The sequence below is a fragment of the Salvelinus sp. IW2-2015 genome, linkage group LG27 (genome assembly GCF_002910315.2).
Source record: "Salvelinus sp. IW2-2015 linkage group LG27, ASM291031v2, whole genome shotgun sequence".
Classification (NCBI taxonomy): Eukaryota; Metazoa; Chordata; class Actinopteri; order Salmoniformes; family Salmonidae; genus Salvelinus; species Salvelinus sp. IW2-2015.
Window position 1 is genome coordinate 4,305,572 of NC_036867.1, and position 23,362 is coordinate 4,328,933.

At 43.4% G+C, this 23,362-nt stretch overlaps 1 protein-coding gene across 1 annotated transcript in view; it reads left to right on the forward strand.

The window, feature by feature from the left end:
* The window catches only part of kmt2ca (lysine (K)-specific methyltransferase 2Ca), a 233,193-nt gene that overhangs the window by 33,456 nt on the left and 176,375 nt on the right, over nt 1-23,362 (forward strand). The window contains 2 exon segments of the mRNA XM_070435637.1: nt 5,594-5,682; nt 22,618-22,783. Of these exon segments, the coding sequence (XP_070291738.1) occupies nt 5,594-5,682; nt 22,618-22,783 (255 nt within the window).

A 23,362-nucleotide genomic window follows, 5' to 3' on the forward strand; every position in this document is an offset into this window, starting at 1 on the left:
TGACAGCCCTGGAATAATAGTCATCACAGGGAGAGAGAGAGGGAAGCTACACAGGTCCCAGTGGTCTGCTCTTGTCACTCTGGCTTTGGCTAGCGGGTGTTTATCTGCCTTCGGGTTACTCATTAGCCCACATTTCATCACTTGTTAACCTCTGTGCTGCACAGTAGTTACGACGGGTACACGTAAAATCCATTTCGTTGCCCCGGCTTGGCAAAACCCGAGGATTGTGGGTAGTCAGATGGGCATGACGCATGTATTATGCAGTGCCTGTCTCACAGTGAGAGCATCACTGTACATCTGGTTTTCTTCTAGTTTGTTCCGAGGTCTCACGGGGTTCACATTGTTTGGCTTCATGCATGGATTACTCAACGAATCCCTACGAGGACTTTGAGAGGCTCTGTTTTTTTATCTTATTGTAAACGTCAAGGTTGCATACATTGACTGATATGTTTGTCTTGTGACTTAAGATTAGTCCTTGCATTCTTTTTGAAAACCAGGCTTACTTGACATAGTTGTTGTTCTATCCAGGGGTGATAATGGACTTCTCTTCCAACACCGTTGGAAAAACAACACAGTGACCGTTAACATAAACTGTCAATTGGAAATTCTGATCTATTCTAGGGGTAGCTCCACCACCACCTAAACTGACATTCATGCCCAACATGGTGTTAAACTAAGCCACTGTTTTGAAGTGTTTTCAGGTTCCCCAGTACCCTAGAAAACCTTCTCTTCATCATAACCTTTCTGGTCTGGCTTCCACCACTCCACTTTCACCTGTCAAGTCCTTTTACTTTAGTTGTTTGGGAGCCAACTTTCCAGAGTATAACTGAGAATACATTGTGCAGTCAAGCATATCAACACTAAAGTGACCATGTCGACCATAGCAATGCTACGGCGACCATAGCAACGCTGCGGTGGCCATGGTGACCATTACAACACTGCGGTGGCTATGGTGACCATAGCAAGTGATGGTCAAAACTAGAGCCATTTAGAGAATTTATAGAAATGGTGGTTGTGGTTGGCATGAATTTCTGACAAGTAAAACCAATACCATGCAGAATGAAGGCGGTATAAAATAAAAAGCTCAACAGTGAGTTAGACTGCTAGTTCTGTAATATCGGCACATAGTTTACTATGCTTGGTGTGGAAGGGAGAGGAGGGGTCTGGCCAGGCCTCTTAACCTGGATTAAACCTGTTCCAGGCCGCGACAATGGCCTTGCATTTTCAATGATGTAGGTCATTGATCAGAGCGCTGGGAGTCAGTTGCCGCCGGCAGCATCAGTAGCGGTGTCCTTCTCATCCTAGAAACCCAACCCTGGTCACCCGATGCCTCGGCCCTGGACCTCGCCACCGCATTGTGGCTGGTTAGCTATTTTCGTCATGAATCTTGTTCTGGAGGCAGCTCTGCAGAGTGGTCACTAGCTGACACATTTTAAACCTAACTTTCACCCTAACCACACTGCTAACCTTAATGCCTAACCCTAGCCTTAAATTAAGACCAAAATGCGTTTTTGTTTTCATACATTTTTACAATATAGGCCAATTTTAAATTCAAAATTGGCTATCTAAGGGGATATCGCTCAGTTTTGCCTCCAGGACAAAACTCATGACAATAAACGGCAACCTGCCACATTGTGAGAATGGGCCACAAAGCCTCATTGTTTGCAGTGGAAACCAAATATTTCCAACCACAAACCTTGTGTTTACTTTTGTGGCCTCTAGTTGTTGCTTTTGTCCTGAAAAAAGGCTTATTACATTTCTGGGGTGTTTTTCCCACAGAGCACAAAGCAGGAAATGTCTTCTGTTGACGTGAAGTATCCCTGTTTCTGATTTCTGCTATGTTATTTGGACCAGCTGAGGCTTAGTCCTTGTGTTCTGAACCGGTCTACATCTAGACTAGTCCATCTGAAGGAGCAGGCCCTTTTGGCCCGGGTGGCAGGCTTTGAGTTTAGTGAGCCACACTGGTAAGTACTCTGAATAGCACCTCTTTGTTCTTGTGCAACACAGAGAGAAAGAGAAAGCGAGCGAGAGCCAGAATGTGCCAGAGCTTTTTAGAGGCTACATTTGCACAGACCCACGATGCATGAGCTGTTCTGGATGGTCCAGCCAAGTGTTCGGAGCTAGACAGAGGAGTGTGTTCTCCCCAGCTTCTCTCTCCCTCTCGCCCTGGTCGTCCCAATGTGTGCAGTCCTATCCCTCTCTCCACTCCAGGGGCTTGTTTTGGATGCGTTGGTTTGGTGCCCTGGTATCCATTGCAGGTTTGGTCTGTAAAGGCTTGCTTGGTAAAGGGAACTGATACGGTCACCAAACTCTGTCTCTCTCTGTGTGTGTGTGTGTGTGTCTCTCTGTGTGTGTGTGTCTCTCTCTGATACATGTGTATGTGCCATCTAGCTGTCCTAGCTCGTGTGTTTTTCCTCTGTGTGTGTCTCCTCTGTGTGTGTGTATCGTCATGCCTGTGTGTGTGAGGGCTCTCTCCATCTCTGTGCTGTGTGGTGTGTTGTTGTGTACCCTCGCGTGTGTTTCGTATCGAAACGGTGTGTGTCTGTCTTCTCTGTGTGGATATCTCTTCTCCTCTGTGTGTTCTTCTCGGTGTGTGTCCAGCGCTGAGAGAGCGCTTTGCACCTTGGCTCTCTCCTCCTCTACCATGACACCAGCTCAACTGTGTGTGTCTGTGCGCTGTTCTCCTCTCTCCGCTCTTCTCTACTCTCTCTCTCTCTCCTCTCTCTCTCTCTCGTGTGTGTGTTCTCTCTCGGTGTGTGTTTGTTGTGGTCTCTCTCTCTGCTGGTGTTGTGTGGTCTCTGTCGTCTCTACTTGTGTGTGTGTTGTCTCTCTTCTCTGTGTGTGTCCTGACCATTGTGTGTGTCTCTCTCTCTCTGTGTTGTGTTGTGTCTTCTCCTCTGTGTGCCGTGGTGGGGTGTGTGGCTGTGTGTGTGTCTCTTCTTTTGTGTGTGTGTCTCTCTCTTCTCTCTGTGTGTTGTGTCTCTCTCTCCTCTGTTTGTGTTTTCTTCTCTTGTTTGTGTGTTCTCTCTCTCTCCTTTGAGTGTCTTCTCTCTCTCTGCTTGTGGTGTGTCTCTCTCTCTCTGCTGGTGTGGTCTCTTCTCTGTGTTGTCTCTCTCTCTCCTCGCTCGTGCTGGTGGTGTGTCTCTCGTCTCTCTGTGTGTGTCTCATCTCTGGTGTGTGTGTTGTCCTCTCTCTGTGTGTTGTGTGTGCCTCTCTCTGTGTGTGGTTGTTCTCTCTCTCTGTGTTCCTCTCTGTGCTTCTCTTTGTTTGTCTCTCTTCTCTCTGTTGTGTCTCTCTCTCTCTGATGTGTGTCTCTCTCTTCTGTGTGTTGTCTCTCTTCTCTCTGTTGTGTGTTTCTCTCTCCTCTGTCGTGTGTGTCTCTCTTCTCTTCTGTGTGAGTTTCTCCTCTCTCTGCTGTGTTGTGTCTCTCTCTCACTTGTGTTGCTGTCTTCTCTTCTCTGTTGTGTCTCTCTCTTGGTCTCTCATTCTCTGTCGTGTGTGCTCTTTCTCTGTCGTTGGAACTGGTGTGTCTCTCTTTTTCCGGGTTCTTCTCTCTGTGCCTCTCTTCTCTTCTGTGTCTTCTTCTCTCTGTGTGTGTTCTTCTCTCTCTCTGCTCTGTCTCTTCTCGTCTGGTTGGTCTCTCTCTCTCTTGTGTGTGCTCTCTCTCTGTGTGGCTCCTCTCTCTCGTAAGTGGTTGTCTCTTCTCTCTTTTTGTTTCCTCTCTGTCTCTCGTCCTGTTCTCTCTCTGCTCTCTGTCTCTTCTTCGTCTCTCTCTCTCTCTCTCTCTTGTTGTCTCTCTCTCTCTCTCTCCGTCTCTCTCTCTCTTCTTCTCTGTTCTTCTGCCTCTCTGCTGTCTTGTCTCTGTCTCTGTTTTCTCTGTCTCTGTCTCTGTCTCTGTCTCTGTCTCTGTGTCTCTCTCTCTCTCTGTGTGTCTGTCTTGTGGTAATTTGTGCGTGGATAATTCTGTCAAAAGTAATTGTAATAGTTGCTGGAAATGTTATTGTCACTGCTACTGGAGTAATTTACATTTCTATCTTTATATTTTACACAGGCAAGTCACCTGTGGCGTGTCTACGTACTCAGTTGTAATTCAAACACTGCCAATATTCCCTGTTATTGCTAGTATTTGCTTATATTCACTGTTTTTTAAGCTTTTTTTTCTTAAGCTTTTTTATAAATACAGTTTTTGCTGGACTTGCAGCTCGGGCTTCGATGGTAAGAAATGTGACCGTCACCATGGTGATGAGCAGCTGAGCTGTAACTGCGGGTGGAGCGGTGGGTCCCATTGACTGCTTTGTGTGAGTCTACAACACCGGTGTTGACAGCGTTGGTTAATACAGAGGGGAAGTGATGAGCTGTGGACTGCACTGCTCAGACCTCCAGAGAGAAGTGAAGAGAAACTGATCTTGGTCCGTCACACTAACCAATGTTACTGGAATGGTAGCTTTCGCTCAAGTCCAATTTTGAGATACATTTGTCAACAAGTGTCTGTTTAATGGCTACCGAGTGGAGCAGCGGTCTAAGGCACTGCATCTCAGTACTAGAGGCGTCACTACAGACCTTAGTTCAATTCCAGGCTGTATAACAAACGTCCCTGATTGGGAGTCTCATAGGGCGGCGCATAATTGGCCCAGCGTCTGCCGGGTTTGGCCGGGGTAGGCCGTCATTGTAAATAAGAATTTGTTCTTGACTGACTTGCCTAGTTAAATAAAGGATAAATTAATGGACAGTTGGGTTGCTCCTTAGGCACTTCCTCTGCATCACTGACCTTACAGGCAGTTCTTCTCTGTCACTGTTCCTCACATCACAGACCTTACAGGCAGTTNTTCTCTGTCACTGTTCCTCACACCACAGACCTTACAGGCAGTTTTTCTCTGTCACTGTTCCTCACATCACTGACCTTACAGGCAGTTTTTCTCTGTCACTGTTCCTCACACCACNTCACTGACCTTACAGGCAGTTTTTCTCTGTCACTGTTCCTCACACCACTGACCTTACAGGCAGTTATTCTCTGTCACTGTTCCTCACACCACAGAGCAGCAGGCTGTTCTTACTGTTCATCCTACAGACCTGAATGACAATGCTGTTCCTCCTTGAGCTAAAGTTCTGCATGGGTCTGTTTTTCTGGAGCCACACCAGCAACAGTAATACCGAGCCCCACCCGATACCCGACATCAAAACACATCTATTATTACTACTTCCCTGTCGTGCATTCATGAATTTGTCTGCATGTCTATTCAACATTTGGATAGAAGAAAACCATGCCATAAATTAAGAATGAAATKTTTTTATTTTCACTTTGTGCATGGTTGGTAGCCTTATGTCTGCATCGCCACTCACAGAGTAGAATTTGCATCACAACAAGCTCCTGGGTTTTTAAAAAGTGTATTATCTTGAATTTAAATGTTTCCGACCCGCAATGGAATTGTTCTGAACTGCGAGCCGGCCCACAGGTTGAATTTTATTTAAAAAAATGTATTGCTGCTCACCCGGTGGGTACTGTGAGTATCCAACCTGATGCAGGACTACCTTGAGCAGAGCCTGAAAGGCAGATCAGATCAATGACAGCTTTTCTTTCCCTGTGTGTTTTCAGGGGTCGTAGCAGAGGCCAGTCCCAGGCTGAGGATGAGGACAGCATGGACGGGACGGAGACCACTGAAGCCCAGAACATGCAGGAGATGGGTGAGCTGACTGTCTTGGTCGTTATGGAAATGTGTTTGTTTGTGTATACAATGAATTCGGAAAGTATTCAGATCCCTTGACTTTTCCCACATTTAGTTACGTTACAGCTTTATTTTAAAATGGATAAAATACTTTCTTCCCCTTATCAGTATACACACAATACCCCACGATGGCAAAGTGAAAACAGGTTTTAAGACATTTTTGCACATTTATAAAATATACCTTATTGACATAAGTAGTCAGACCCCTTGCTATGAGACTCGAAATTGAGCTCCAGTGCATTCTGTTTCCATTGACCATCCTTGAGATGTTTCTACAACTTGATTGGAGTCCACCTGTGGTAAGTTCAATTGATTGGACATATTTTGGAAAGGCACACCAAATACATTTTTTATTTGTCACATGCGCCGAATACAACAGGTGTAGACCTACTTTACAGTGAAATGCTAACTTACAAGCCCTTAATAACTTCTTATGGTTGCAATCCCGGTAACGGGATGATATGACAACAGCCATTGAAAGTGCAGGGCGCCAAATTCAAAACAACAGAAATCTCATAATTAAAATTCCTCAGACATAGATTTGTCTTATACCATTTTAAAGGTAATCTTGTTGTTAATCCCACCAAGTGTCCGATTTCAAATATGCTTTTCAGCGAAAGCACTACAAACGATTGTTAGGTCACACCAAACCACAATAAGCACAGCCATTTTTCCAGCGAAAGATAGCAGTCACAAAAAGCAGAAATAGAGCTAAAATTAATCACTATGATCTTCATCAGATGACACTCATAGGACTTCATGTTACACAATACATGCATGTTTTGTTTGATAAAGTTAATATTTATATAAAAAAATCGGAGTTTACATTGGCGCGTTACATTCACTAGTTCCAAAAACATCCAGTGATAGTGCGTAGCCACATCGTTTCAACAGAAATACTCATCATAAATGTAGATGATAATACAAGTTATACACATGGAATTATAGATATACCTCTCCTTAATGCAACCGCTGTGTCAGATTTCCCAAAAACTTTACGGAGAAAGCAAACCATGCAATAATCTGAGACGGAGCTCAGAACAATAGCCAAATTAGCCGCCATGTTGGGGTCAACAGAAACCAGAAAATACATGATAAATGTTTCCTTACCTATGAGGATCTTCATCAGAATGCACTCCCAGGAATCCCAGGATCACAATAAATGCTTGATTTGTTCGATAATGTCCGTTATTTATGTCCAATTAGCTACTTTGGTTAGCACGTTTGGTAAACAATTCCAAAGTCACAAAGCGCGTTCACTAAAACGTGACAAAATGTCCAAAAGTTCCGTAACAGTCAGTAGAAACATGTCAAAAGATGTATTGAATCAATCTTTAGAATGTTGTTAACATACATCTTGAATAACGTTCCAACCGGAGAATTACATTGACTTCAGTTGAGCGATGGAACGGAGCTGCCTTTCACGTGAACGCGCGTGTTCAATGCGTGGTCACCTCATGGCAGTGGTGAATCATTCCTGTCTCCTTCGGCCCCCCTTCACATTAGAGTCATCAGACAAAGTTCTATTGACTGTTGGCATCCAGTGGAAGCCGTAGAAAGTGAAAACTCCTCCATATCTCACTGTAATTTCATTGGGAGCTTGGTTGAAAATCTAGCAACCTCAGAAAAAATCCAAACAGGAAGTGGAACTTCTCAGGTTTTTGCCAGCCATATGAGTTCTGTTATACTCAGACATAATTCAAACAGTTTTAGAAACTTCAGAGTGTTTTCTATCCAATACTAATAATACTATGCATATATTAGCCACTATGACTGAGGAGCAGGCCGTTTACTCTGGGCACCTTTCATCCAAGCTACTCAATACTGCCCCTGCAGCCATAATAAGTTAACCAACAATGCAGGTTTAAGAAAAATAAGTGTTAAAGTATTTACTAAAATAATCTGAAGTAAAAACATAACATAATTAAAGAGCAACAATAAAATAACAGTTGCGAGGCTATATACAAGGGGTACCGGTACAGAGTCAATGTGCGTGGTCGCCAGTTAGTCGAGGTAATTGAGGTATTATGTACATGAAGGGAGAAATAAAGTGACTATGCATAGATAATACACAGAGTAGCAGCAGTGTAAAAATGGGGGGGGGGGGTGTATTTGATTAGCTGTTCAGGAGTATGGCTTGGGGGTCTGAAGCTGTTAACTTCTCTAGGGTAGGGGGCAGCATTCAGAATTTTGGATGAAATGCATGCCCAAATTAAACTGCCTGCTTCTCGGGCCCAGAAGATATGATATGCATATAACTGGTAGATTTGGATAGAAAACACTCTAAAGTTTACAAAACTGTTAAAATAGTGTCTGAGTATAACAAAACTGAAAACCTGTGAGAAATCCATTCAGGAAGTWGTTTTTTTGTTGTTGGTTTTGTAGTTTTCTATTCAATGCCATTACAGTATCCATTGACTGTTGGTATCCAATGTTTCTATGAACTTTACGGATACAATTTGGATTTTTTGTCTTCCTGTTTTGACTGCGTTTGAGCCTGTGGATTACTGAAGAAAACGCGCAAACAAAACGGAGGTTTTTTGGGTATAAAGAGACTTTATCGAACAAAAGGAACATTTATTGAGTTCTACTTGGCTGGTTACTGTTTGTAATGATTTGTCTAGTGGGCTATGTTCTCAAATAATCGTAATGTATGCTTTCGCCGTAAAGCATTTTTTTWAAATCTGACACCGTGGTTGGATTCACAAAAAGTTAATCTTTAAACCTATGTAAAATATGTTTTGTTTTCTGAATTTTTATAATGAATATTTCTGTATTTGAATTTGGCGCCCAGCAGTTTCACTGGCTGTTGAAGAGGTGGGACGCTAACGTCTCACGTGCCCAAGAGAGGTTAAGAAGCCTTTTGGAACTAGACTTGGTGCTCCGGTACCGCTTACCGTGTGGTAGCAGGCAGCTTAACCCCAGTGATGTACTGGCCGTATGCACTACCCTCTGTAGCGCCTTGTGGTTGGAGGCTGAGCAGTTACCATACCAGGCAGTGATGCAACCAGTCAGGATGCTCTCAATGGTGCAGCTGTAGAACCTTTTTGAGGATCTGAGGACCCATGCCATATCTTTTCAGTCCACCTGAGGGGGAATAGGTGTTGTCGTGCACTCTTTATGATTGTCTTGGTGTGTTTGGTTGATGAAAGTTTGTTGGTGATGTTGACACCAAGGAACTTGAAGCTCTCAACATGCTCCACTACAGCCCCGTTGATGAGAATGGGGGCGTGCTCGGGCCTCCTTTTCCTGTAGTCCAAAGTTCAGCTCCTTTGTCTTGATCACTTTGAGGGACAGGTTGTTATTCTGGCACCACACTGCCAGGTCTCTGACCTCCCTATAGGCTGTCCTGTCGGTGATCAGGCCTACCACTGTTGTCATTGGCAAACTTAATGATGGTGTTGGAGTCGTGCTTGGCCATGCAGTCATGAGTGAACAGGAGGGGACTGGGCACGCACTCTTGAGGGGCCCCAGTGTTGATTATCAGTTTAACAGATGTGTTGTTACCTACCCTTACCACCTGGGGGGCGGCCCGTCAGGAAGTCCAGGATCCAGTTGCAGAGGGAGGTGTTTAGTCCCAGGATCCTTAGCTTAGTGATGAGCTTTGAGGGCACTATGGTGTTGAATGCTGAGCTGTAGTCAATCAATAGCGTTCTCACATAGATGTTCCTTTTGTCCAGGTGGGAAAGGGCAGTGTGGAGTGCAATAGAGATTGCTTCATCTGTGGATCTGTTGGGTGCGGTATGCAAATTGGAGTGTGAGTAGAGTTTCTGGGAAAATGGTGTTGTGAGCCATGACCAGCCTTTCAAAGCACTTCATGGCTACAGACGTGAGTGATACGGGTCGATTGTCATTATGGCAGGTTACCTTGGTGTTCTTGGGCACAGGGACTATGCTGGTCTGCTTGAAACATGTTGGTATTACAAACTTGGTCAGGGAGAGGTTGAAAATGTCAGTGAAGACAGTTGCCAGTTGGTCAGCGCATGCTTGGAGTACACGTCTTGGTAATCCATCTGGCTCTGCGGCCTTGTGAATGTTGACCTGTTTTTAAAGGTCTAACTCACATCGGCTACGGAGAGCGTGATCACACAGTCATCTGGAACAGCTGCTGCTCTCATGCATGCTTCAGTGTTGCTTGCCTCGAAGCGAGAATAGAAGTAATTTAGCTCGTCTGGTAGGCTTGTGTCACTGGGCAGCTCTTGGCTGTTCTTCCCTTTAGTCTGTAATAGTTTGCAAGCCCTGCCACATCCGAGGAGCGTTGGAGCTGGTGTAGTACAATTCGATCTTAGTCCTTTATTGATGCTTTGCCTGTTTGATGGTTTGTCTGGGGGCATAGCGGGATTTCTTATTTGCGTCCGGGTTAGAGTCATGCTTCTTGAAAGTGACAGCTCTAGCCTTTAGCTCAGTGCGGATGTTGCCTGTAATCCATTGCTTCTGGTTGGGGTATGTACGTACGGTCACTGTGGGGACGACGTCATCAAAGCACTTATTGATGAACCCGGTGACTGATGTGGTGTACTCCTCAATTCCATCGAAAAGAATCCCAGAACATTCTCCAGTCTATGCTAGCAAAACAGTCCTGTAGCTTAGCATCTGCGTCATCTGACCACTTTCTTATTGAGCGAGTCACTGGTACTTCCTGTTTTAGTTTGTGCTTGTAAGCAGGAATCGGGAGGATAGAGTTATGGTCAGATTTGCCAATTGGAGGGAGAGCTTTRGTACTCGTCTCTGTGTGGAGTGAAGGTGGTCGAGTTATTTTCCCCTCTGGTTGCACATGTAACAAATTAGATAAAGTGGATCAAAGTTTCCCTGCATTAAAGTCCCCGGGAAACTAGGAGCGCCGCCTCTGCATGAGCATTTACCTTTTTTCTTATGGCTTTATACAGCTCATTGAGTGCCGTCTTAGTGCTGGTAAATTGACAGCTATGAAAAAAATATAGATAAGCTCTCTTGGTAAATAGTGTGGTCTACAGCTTATCATGAGATACTGGCCCTGCGGCCTTGTGAATGTTGACCTGTTTTAAAGGTCTTACTCACATCAGACAATCAAAACCTTGAGACTTCCTTAGATTTCATGCACCAGCTGTTTTTTACAAATGTAGACACTGACCGCCACCCCTTGTGTTACAGAAGGCAGCTGTTCTATCTTGCCAATGCACGGAAAACCCAGCCAGCTGTATGTTTTCCATGTCTTCGTTCAGCCACGACTCGTGAAACATAAGATATTAGTTTTTAATGTCCCGTTGGTAGGTTGGTCTTGATCGGAGCTCATCCATTTTATTATCCAATGATTGCACATTGTCGAATAGGACTGATGGTAGAGGCGGGTAAGCCACTCTCCGTCGGATTCTTACAAGACACCCCGACCTACATCCCTGATATCTCTGTCTCTTCTAGCAAATGACTGGGATTTTAGCGCAATTGGTTGGGAGTCTGTAAAAGGGCAGCCATCTCCTATGGTGCCATTCAATCACTCATCTGTTTATATAAGTTCCCACAGTTGACCGTGCAAGTCAGAGCAAACACCAAGCATTGAGGTTGCCGGAATTGTCTGTAGAGCTCCGAGACAGGATTGAGGCACAGATCTGAGGAAGGGTACCAAAAAATGGCTGCAGGATTGAAGGTCCCCAAGAACACAGTGGCCTCCATCATTCTTAAATGGAAGAAGTTTAGAACAACCAAGACTCCTAGAGCTGGRRTCCCGGCCAAACTGAGCAATTAGGGGAGAAGGGCGTTGGTCAGAGTTCCTCTGTGTAGATGGGAGAACCTTCCAGAAGGACAACCCTCTCCACCAATCAGGCCTTTATGGTAATGGCCAGACGGAAGCCACTCCTCAGTAAAAGGCACATGACAGCCCGCTTGGAGTTTGCCATAAGGCACCTGAAGGACTCTGACCATGAGGAACAAGATTCTCTGGTGTGATGAAACCAAGATTGACACCTTTGGCCTGAATGCTAAGCATCATGTCTGGAGGAAACCTGGCACCATCCCTACAGTGAAGCATGGTGGTTGCAGCATCATGCTGTGGGGATGTTTTTCAGTGGCAGGAACAGGGAGACTAGTCAGCCCGGGATTGAACCCGGATCTCTAGTGACGCCTCAAGCACTGCGATGCTGTGCCTTAGACCGCTGTGCCACTCTGGAGGCCCCGTTACTAAATGGTTTGATGAGAATGAAAACGTTGTAAACCATATGCCATGGCCGTCTCAATCGCCATATTTGAACCCAATTAAACACTTGCGTGAGATTTATGAAGTGACGCCTAAGACAGCATTTTCCTCCACCATCAGCAAAACACCAAATAATGGAATTTCTCGTGAAAAAATGGTTTCGCATCCACTCCCCCAGTAGAGGACACTTGTAGAATCTATGTCAAGGTGCATTGAAGCTGTTCTGGCTCGTGGTGCCCAACACCCTATTAAGACACTTTATGTTGGTGTTTCCTTTATTTAGGCAGCTACCTGTACATGCCTATATCAATGTGCGCTTTCATAGTTTACTATATGAGTTTGTGTGTGTTTGTTTTTATTTGTGTGTGTGTGCCTTCATGCGTGTTCCTCTTTCTAAATATTTGCATGCCGTTGTTTTCATATTTTTGTGGTTGTTTAGGCTGCCATCGCTGATAGTCGGGTGTTGGTATTCGGGGGGAGATTTTATCCTTTTATCAAATGCTTCTTTTATCAATAAGCCTTAGTTCTTTAGAGCTGTTGCGTGATCGCGAGCTCTCAATACAGACTACTTCAAGGGTATCTACCATTTCCCCCCCATGAGGTATCCTTTGCTAAAAGGTAGATCACTAAAGGCAAGTTCATACTTGTATGTCTGCAGATCCAAAATGTAGGCTTAGTTTCTGGTTTGTTATGGGATGTTTACAAAGCCATCTGCAGCTGCTGTCCACGGGGGCCCCGCCTGCCCACCGTGCACATCCCCAAACATTTCTGACCCGATATGTCTGTGGATGCGGCTTCATTAAGGTAGATGGTCCTTGGAAAACAAGCTGCCATTCGAATAATGCATTATGCAAATCGAGTGCCAGAGGATGGTCTAATATTGTTAGCTGTGTAGTGAGGCTTTGCTTTTCGCTGCTGGCATTTTGATGACCTGTAAAAATGGCTTCACAAGCTTGGCAAATGCAACAGAAAGAGAAATGAAGTCCAAGTAATTTTAACTGCATTTGTGCTGCTGTCACAGGGGGCCTCTCAAAAGTGTAAAGCGGTTTCCTTTCCTTAGGTCCTCTCCTCCATGATCATTAGGTTTAAATGCCCAGGGCAGTCACATTTCTGTTTTGTATCGTATTGTACAACAGTTGATGAAACTAACACTTTTTAAAAGTGTGAAAACATTTGATCAGTGTCATTTCCTGATAGTTGCTGGTTGAAAATACATTTTACTGAGGACCTTCTAATCAGCAGGTTTTGCATGGTGGAGTTTCAGCTTGCCTGGTAAGATCACCAGGCGGTAAATGCATTAATAGAGCAATAATATACACTTCCAAACCTCTCTGCCTATAACAGCTAGTTTTCAGTTTCCCCCTCTCCACTCAGACCACTTCTAGACAGTRGTTTATGGTAAGGATTGATAGGGGAGGAAGAAATGAATTGGTATTGAGACCCATGCCTAGTCATTAGGGCTGGTGAATTTCCCGGGACCTCATGATATTATGACAATACAATATGTATTGCGATTCGTTACTGTGATTTTATTTTGATTTGACGTCACCATATTTCTGCTGCAGAGAGACAGAGCCATGAGAAGTTTTGATCGGTCATGGAAATTAAAGTGCTGAAAACAAATTGGCTCACTATTTAAAAAGATGATGGAGAACAAGCTATGAAGGAAAAATACAGCCAACTAGCGCAAAAATATTGCGATATTGTCAATACGATATATCGTCAAATAATATCCCGATATGTAACTGTATATATTTTTCCACAATCACTACTATTCAATGAGATTCACCTAGTTTTCCCCAATGCAGAATGAGATCATGTCAAAGCCTGGGGCTAAATTTAGCCAACCGCTTACCTAATCTTGGGCCACCCAAGGCTCTGTGGCCTGTCCCGCCCTCATTGTACTTGTTCCCTAGGGCCCTCGAAGACGATCACACCAGCAAACATCATTAGCATCACTTGATCTGTTCCACTTCCAAAAAGTGACCTAACGTGCCCTTCTCCCCCAACACACACACACACACACACACACACACACACACCACACACACACACACACACACACACACACACACACACACACACCCCTACCCCCTTCCAACAAGGGTGGCTTAAGGTTCAAGGCACCCAGTCTTTGAACGACTCAATCATGTCCACGAGACACGTGACAGCTTTTTATCCTCCCCCTCCACAAAAGCTGCTTGCCGAAGATTAATTTCCTGGCTATTAATTACACTTCGAGGCCTCTCCGGGCTTTTGTCGTGGGATTTTCCTAGCCCCCCCTGCCCCCACAAAGACTTAAACTGAAAGTAATTTAGGCTGAGGCCGTGTCAAAAGGGCATGAGGTCCCTGTTCTACTTGTACCACACTGAGTTGTCTCCCTTTCCCACAATATTGGCCTGTATGTTTAGGCKTATATTTTAATGCTGTCTTGTTTTTATTCCGTCTTATTTATGCAGAATGCTACCTATTTACCAAATAGGGCTATCTTCTGTATACCACCCCTACCTTGTCACAACACAACTTAAAAAAGGAAATAATTCCACAAATGTAACTTTGAACAAGGCACACCTGTTAATTGAAATGCATTCCACGTGACTACCTCATGAAGCTGGATGAGAGAATGCCAAGAGTGTGCAAAGCTGTCATCAAGGCAAGGGGTGGCTACTTTGAAGAATCTAAAATCTATTTTGATTAGTTTAACAATTTTTCAGTTACTACATGATTCCATATGTGTTATTTCATAGTTTTGATGTCTTCACTATTATCCTACAATGTAGGAAATTGTACAAATACAATACCCTTGAATGAGTAGGTCTGTCCAAACTTTAGACTGGTGTGTGTGTTTTTTCAAGTGTCACAGCGGAGCAAAAGGTGGAGCGAGTGATTTATGAATGTTTTGTGAATTCCTGACTGAGGGTTGTGGATACCGTACCAGAGCTTGATATTACAGTAAATTTGCCACTGGCACACCGGGCCACTGCCAACTGAAATCTACTGGCCCAAATGGGGAAAAAAATATTGGCCTGGGCCAAGATCTCACAGGAAAGCAGATGATGTGCAAAATTTCAATAGCGGAATATTTCTTTCACTGAGCAAGTAGTCTATAATAATAATTTACCCTCCATCCACAAATTATTACATTGTACCTTGACAATATCATATTTACATTGCACAAAGGTTCAAACAATCAATGTAAAAAGGGTGATATTGTAAGGGATTGTTTTTACAATTAGCAGGTTACAGTTATCGGGCCCTATAAAATCTGTCTTTTTTGGGGGCCAAATTCCGTTCTTTTGTTTTTGTTTTTTAGGTTTTCACCCCAAATCATAATTCTTTAAATTAGATATTCTAAGTCCACAACAATTTTTACACCACATCAGGAGATTACGTTAGAGGTCAAAAATAAATGTAATTCAATTGGGCAACTAGCAAGGTACAGTTGGCTAGCGTTTTTGTTGTTGTTTGCCAAACATATGCCCAGTCAATGGATACCATTCATCATTCTACCAGGGCGGCCTACTTTCAAATCAAATTGTATTTGTCACATGCGCCGAATACTACCGGTGTAGACCTTACAGTGAAATGCTTACTTACAAGCCCTTAACCAATAATGCAGTTTTAAGAAAAAAAACTAAAAGAAATAAAACAAATAATGGAGCAGTGGTAAAATAACAATAGTGAGGCTATATACAGGGGGTACCGGTGCGGGGGAAACGTTTAGTCGAGGTAATTGAAGTAATATGTACATGTAGGTAGAAGTAAAGTGACTATGCATGGATAATAGCAGAGTAGCAGCAGCTTAAAAGGGTGTATTCCTCAATTCCATCAGAATAATCCCTGAACATGTTCCATTCTGTGCTAGCAAAACAGTCCTGTAGCTTAGCATCTGCTTCATCTCACCACTTTTTTTTTTTTGTGTTGTTGACAGGGTCACTGGTGCTTTGTGCTTTAATTTTTGCTTGTAAGCAGGAATCAGGAGGATAGAGTTATGGTCAGATTTGCCAAATGGAGGGTGAGGGAGAGCTTTGTACGCGCCTCTGTGTGTGGAGTAAAGGTGCCCTAGAGTTTAAATATTTTTTTTCTTCTCCCCTCTGTTTGCACATTTATCTTGCTGGATTTAAGTTTCCCTGAATTAAAGTCCCCGGCCACTAGGTGCGCCGCCTCTTTGAGCATTTTCCTCTTTGCTTATGGCCGTATACAGCTCATTGAGTACGGTCTTTGTGCCAACATCGGTATGTGTAGGTAAATAGACAGCTACAAAGAATATAGATGCAAACTCTCTAGGTACAGTGCCTTGCAAAAGTATTCATCCCCCTTGGTGTTCTTCCTATTTTGTTGCATTACAACCTGTAATTTAAATTGATTTTTAATTGAAATTCATGTAATGGACAAAATATTCCAAATTGGTGAAGAGAGATTTTCAAAAAATGTAAAAAACTGAAAAGTAGTGCGTGCATATGTACTCACCCCCTTTGCTATGAAGCCCCTAAATAAGATTTGGTGCAACCAATTACCTTCAGAAGTCATATAATTAGTTAGATTGCACCCAGGTGGACTTAATTTAAGTGTCACATGATCTGTCACATGTTCTCAGTATATACAGTTGATGTCCGAAGATTACATACACCTTAGCCAAATACATTTAAACTCAGTTTTTCACAATTCTTGACATTTAATCCTAATAAAAATTCCCTGTCTTAGGTCCGTTAGGATCACCACTTTATTTTAAGAATGTGAAATGTCAGAATAATAGTGAAGTGATTTTATTTCAGCTTTTATTTCTTTCATCACATTCCCAGTGGGTCAGAAGGTTACATACACTCAATTAGTATTTGGTAGCATTGCCTTTTAAATTGTTTAACTTGGGTCAAAGGTTTTGTAGTTTTCCATTCAATGCCATTACAGTATCCATTGACTTAGGACTCAAATTGCAGTTCCGATGCCTTCCACTAGATGTCAACAGTCTTTAGAAATTGTTTCAGGCTTGTATTCTGAAAAATGAGGAAGTAATAGCAGTCTGAATGAGTGGACCCTAAAGTGTCACAGAGCTTTTTCATGCGCGAGACCGAGAGAGTGCCTTTCTTGTTTACCTTTTATATTGACGACGTTATTGTCCGGTTGAAATATTATCGATTATTTAGGCTAAAAACAACCTGAGGATTGAATATYAACATCGTTTGACATGTTTCTATGAACTTTACGGATACAATTTGGAGTAAATGAATTAATGAGTAAATGAATGTCTGCTGAGTGCAACCATATGAAGATCATCAAAGGTAAGGGATTAATTTTATCTCTATTTCTGACTTGTGTAACTGTTCTACTTGGCTGGTTGCTGTTTGTAATGATTTGTCTGCTGGGCTATGTTCTCAAATAATCGTAAGGTATGCTTTCGCCGTAAAGCATTTTTAAAATCTGATACCGTGGTTGGATTCACAAGAAGTTCATCTTTAAACCTATGTAAAATATGTTTTGTTTTCTGAATTTTTATATTGAGTATTTCTGTATTTGAATTTGGAGCCCAGCAGTTTCACTGGCTGTTGAAGAGGTGGGACGCTAACGTCTCACGTGCCCAAGAGAGGTTGAAGGCACTGTTAACTTAGTGTATGTAAACTTCTGACCCACTGGAATTGCGATACACTGAAATAATCTGTAAACAATTGTTGGAAAAATTACTTGTCATGCACCAAGTAGATGTCRGAACCGACTTGCCAAAACCATAGTTTAACAAGAAATTTGTGGAGTGGTTGAAAAATGAATTTTAATGACTCCAACCTAAGTGTATGTAAACTTCCGACTTCAACAATACAGTCGTGGCCAAAAGTTTTGAATGACACAAAAATAAATGTTCACAAAGTCTGCTACCTCAGTTTGTATGATGGCAATTTGCATATACTCCAGAATGTTATGAAGAGTGATCAGATGAATTGCAATTAATTGCAAAGTCCCTCTTTTCCATGCAAATGAACTGAATCCACAAAAAACCTTTCCACTGTATTTTAGCCCTGCCACAAAAGGACCAGCTGACATCATGTCAGTGATTCGCTCATTAACACAGGTGTGAGTGTTGATGAGGACAAGGCTGGAGATCACTCTGTCATGCTGATTGAGTTCGAATAACAGACTGAAAGCTTCAAAAGGAGGTTGTTGCTTGGAATCATTGTTCTTCCTCTGTCAACCATGGTTACCTGCAAGGAAACCTGTGCCGTCATCATTGCTTTGCACAAAAATGGTTTCACAGGCAAGGATATTGCTGCCAGTAAGATTGCACCTAAATCAACCATTTATCGGATCATCAAGAACTTCAAGGAGAGCGGTTCAATTGTTGTGAAGAAGGCTTCAGGGCGCCCAAGAAYGTCCAGCAAGAACCAGGACCGTGTCCTAAAGTTGATTCAGCTGTGGGGTCGGGGCACCACCAGTACAGAGCTTGCTCAGGATTAGCAGCAGGTAGGTGTGAGTGCATCTGTACGCACAGTGAGGCGAAGACTTTTGGAGGATGGCCTGGTGTCAAGAAGGGCAGCAAAGAAGCCACTTCTCTCCAGGAAAAACATCAGGACAAGGCTGATATTCTGCAAAAGGTACAGGGATTGGACTGCTGAGGACTGGGGTAAAGTCATTTTCTCTGATGAATCCCCTTTCCGATTGTTTGGGACATCCGGAAAAAAGCTTGTCCGGAGAAGACAAGGTGAGCGCTACCATCAGTCCTGTGTCATGCCAACAGTAAAGCATCCTGAGACCATTCATGTGTGGGGTTGRTTCTCAGCCAAGGGAGTGGGCTCACTCACACTTTTGCCTAAGAACACAGCCATGAATAAAGAATGGTACCAACACATCCTCCGAGAGCAACTCCTCCCAGCCATCCAGGAAGTTTGGTGACGAACAATGCCTTTTCCAGCATGATGGAGCACCTTGCCATAAGGCAAAAGTGATAACTAAGTGGCTCGGGGAACAAAACATGTATATTTTGGGTCCATGGCCACGGAACTCCCCAGACCTTAATCCCATTGAGAACTTGTGGTCAATCCTCAAGAGGTGGGTGGACAAACAAAAACCCACAAATTCTGACAAACTCCAAGCATTGATTATGCAAGAATGGGCTGCCATCAGTCAGGATGTGGCCCAGAAGTGAATTGACAGCATGCCAGGGTGGATTGCAGAGATCTTGAAAAAGAAGGGTCAACACTGCAAATATTGACTCTTTGCATCAACTTCATGTAATGGTCAATAAAAGCCTTTGACACTTATGGAATGCTTGTAATTATACTTCAGTATTCCATAGTAACATCTAACAAAAATATCTAAAGACACTGAAGCAGCAAACTTTGTGGAAATTAATATTTGTGTCATTCTCAAGACCGGCCACGACTGAATATACCAGTTCCCGAAAGGCACCAGAGTCTGCAACACCACTAAGCAAGTGGCTCCATGAAGACCAAGGAGCTCTCCAAACAGGCCAGGGACAAAGTTGTGGAGAAGTACAGATCAGGGTTGAGTTATAAAAAATATAAAACTTTGAACATCCCACGGAGCCTCATTTAAATCTATAAAAAATTGAAAGAATATGGCACCACAACGAACCTGCCAAGAGAGGGCCACCCACTAAAACTCACGGACCAGGCAAGGAGGGCATTAACTGGAGAGGCAACACAGAGACCAAAGATAACCCTGGAGGAACTGCAAAGCTCCACAGCGGAGATTGGAGTATCTGTCCATAGGACCACTTTAAGCTGTACACTCCACAGAGCTGGGCTTTACGGGAGAGTTACCAGAAAAAAGCCATTGCTAAAAGAAAGAAATAAGCAAACACCATCCCCACAGTGAAGCATGGTGGTGGCAGCATCATGCTGTGGGGATGTTTTTCTTCGGCAGGGACTGGGAAACTGGTCAGAATTGAAGGATGACGCTAAATACAGGGACATTCTTGAGGGAAACCTGTTTTAGTCTTCTAGAGATTTGAGACTGGGACTGAGGTTCACCTTCCAGCAGGACAATGACCCTAAGCATGCTACAAAAGCAACACTCGAGTGATTTAAGGGGAAACATTTAAATGTCTTGGAATGGCCTAGTCAAAGCCCGGACCTCAATCKAATTGAGAATCTTTGGTATGACTTTAAGATTGCTGTACACCTGCCGAACCCATCCAACTTGAAGGAGCTGGAGCAGTTTTTGCCTTGACGAATGGGCAACAATCCCAGTGGCTAGATGTGCCAAGCTTATAGAGACATACCCCAAGAGACATGCAGCTGTAAATGCTGCAAAAGGTGGCTCTACAAAGTATTGACTTTGGGGGGTGAATAGTTTTGCACGCTCAAGTTTTCAGTTTTTTTGTCATTTCTTGTTTGTTTCACAAGAGAAAATATTTTTCATCTTCAAAGTGGTAGGCATGTTGTGTAAATCCAATGATACAAACTCCCAAAAATTACATTTTAATTCCGGGTTGTAAGGCAATAAAATAGGAAAAATGCCAAGGGGGATGAATACTTTCGCAAGCTACTGTAGATAGTGTGGTCTACACCTTATCATGAGATACTCTACRTTAGGTGAGCAAAACCTCAAGACTTCCTTAGATACCGTGCACCAGTTGTTTACAAATATACATAGACCGCCACCCCTTGTCTTAACAGAGGCTGCTGTTCTATCCTGCCTATACTGTTTAACTCTCCAGCTGTATGTTTTTCATGTTGTCGTTCAGCCTCGACTTGGTGAAACATAAGATATTARAGTTCTTAATGTCCCGTTGGTAGGATATACGTGCTTGTAGTTCGTCCACTTTATTTTCCAGCGATTATATGTTGGCCAATAGTACCGATGGCAAAGGCAGATTAGCCGCTTGTTACTGGATCCTCACAAGGCACCCCGATCTCCTTGCGCGAAACCTCCGTCTCTTTGTCCTGCTAATGACGGCGATGAGTGCCTGTTCGGGTGTCTGGAGTATATCCCTCTTGTCCGACTCATTAAAGAAAAATTATTTGTCCAGTTAAAGGTGAGTAATCGCAGTTTTGATGTCCAGAAGCTCTTTTCGGTCTTTAGAGACGGTAGGAGCAACATTATGTACAAAATAAGTTACAAAATAATGCGAAAAAACTAACAAAATAGCACAGTTGGTTATGAGCCCATAAAACGGCAGCTAGCCCTTCGGTGCCATCTTAGTACTTAGCATATATTTTTTGTGAAAGCCTTTGGAAATAACTGTTTCATCATGCTAGCGCATGAGGACTGAATTGCGCATCACAAATATTCAACTAAGACATCGGACCTAATTTTTTATATACTTGGTTTGCATACCCATTCTTGTCTTAGCATTTACTGGTAGATATCATGACTTGGAACATATTTCATACCGCTTTCCTACCCCAACCATTGTCATTCTTATATGAGCCAATCCATGTAACAACCAGCTGTTTGAGAGCTGCACACTCTTGCTGCCCGGTAGGTGATATTTCCGCTCAAACTATTTACGTCTACGGCAGGCATGTGATAAATAATCTACACATCGAAGTAATAACTTGGGCAATTCGTCAGTTTTTTAGATTTTTATCACAGCCATATAACCTAGATTAATAGCATTGCTACAATATTTTTTTTCTCTAGCCTAAAGTGGGCCACTGATTTGAATGATTGACTGGCCCGGAGGGTTTCCAGAAACTCCCCTGGCTGGCAGGCAGCCCTGAATGTCGAGCCCTGACAATTTTTTCAGGGCTTCAGCCCCATCTTACCCTATTGAAAATGAATAATCAAAATGGAAGTGTACTTACTATAGCTAAGGTATTGAATGTTGCCAGGCAGAAAGCAAGCAAATATGCTGACCATACACGCCAACAGTGGTAGGCATTGTTGATWAATGTTATTTGCCTGTCTGTCCCATTGACGTAAAGTTTCGAAACGATAGTTTCGAAAAAACACAATTCTAACCATTTTGGTCTGACATTGTCTCTGAACTGCTGTGTGGGCAACTCTTCAGCGAGCGAGAATTTTTTATTTTTTTGTCGCTTTAAAGGTCACGTCATCTCCTTTTGCCCAGACATGTTGTTGTGACTATTTCAGGCGGTGATTTTGAGATGAATTGACTGGATTTCAGTCTTTCTCATCCTGAAAGGGTTGCCGGAGCTCAAAGCATTCACTAAAACCATACAATCTCACTGTTGCTTTTAGTAACATTTGCGCGAAGAAAGTTTATATTGTTTGTTTGCTGGAGAAAACAAGGTCGTGTTCATTAGGTCTTGCAATGGAACATTTTTTAAAACGTTTTGCAACCGAACAAAAATAAGCATTTCTTAGCTGGTTTTCCTCTGTTTGGTGCCTAATGAATAACCCAGGGTGCCAGTTGTGCTGAACGATGACTGGCAGGTGAGCGGTTAGTTTTGCATAGACAATGGGTTTTAATTGAAAGAACTCTGTTTGCATAGTCTGGCAATTCATGTCACAACAAAAAGATCAGGCATCGTGGTCCTTTACATCCAGTGACTAAAAGAGCCCTAAGTGACACTAAACCAGGTTTCTTTTGAATGTGTTGTGGCCCATGTCAACGGTGTTACCAAAGAGAAACACGTCAACGGGGTAACCAAAGAGAAACATTATGCTAGTTTGAACTGGATTATGATAATTTGGGAGTGAACACTACTGCCGTCCATTGGCTAAATGGTCTGTTCAATTCAATAAACATTCTGTCTTGGAGTGTATCAATGAATAACATTGTAACCTCTACCCCCTCTTTACCCACAGAAGTTAAGGAGCTGGTCCTGGATGTTGAGGAGGTRATCGTGCCCCTGTTGTCCAGCCCTGTGCCCAGCCCTAGGGACGACAGACCCCTTTCTCCACTATTCCAGCGCTCTGTGTCGGAGGACTCAGCAGGATCCTCTGCCTCGGCCTTGGAGCACGCCAAAATCCGGTAAGGAGGGGCAGTGTGGTTGGAGTAGAGGGGGGTACAAAGTGATATAGAGGTGTCTGGATGCAAGATGGACAGAATAAGGTAGAGCAGGGTAGAAAAAAGGAAAATTAGATTCCAATAAGAGACAGAGAGAGTAAGATTGAAATTCTAGCCATTCTCAGAGAGTGTGACAGAGGGAGAGGGTCACACTACAGAGAAGGAGAGACTATCAAATAGAAGCCATTAGAGAGCGAGAAAATGACTGTTTCAGACATGGTGTGTGTGAGGCGGCGGCGAGTGAGAACTGTGTGTGTGGTTAACAGTGGCTGGGTTGCAAGGCGTGTGTGTATGGGTGTTTGTGCACCCTATAAAACGAGTCTGAGTGGAGAGGGAGGTAGCGTGTGGGTGTGTGTGTGTTGAGAGAAACAAGCAAAGAAAATAGGGTATTTTTCAGGGAGAGGGTGGGAGGTGGGGAGGGAGGAGGATGTGTGTGCTTGTATGCTCGAGTGAGCCACCGCGGTGAGGAGAGAGGACGTGGAAGGGGGAAGCGTGCAGGGAAGGTAAGCGAGGGAGGTAGAGAGGCGGGTGGGGGGGGAGGGG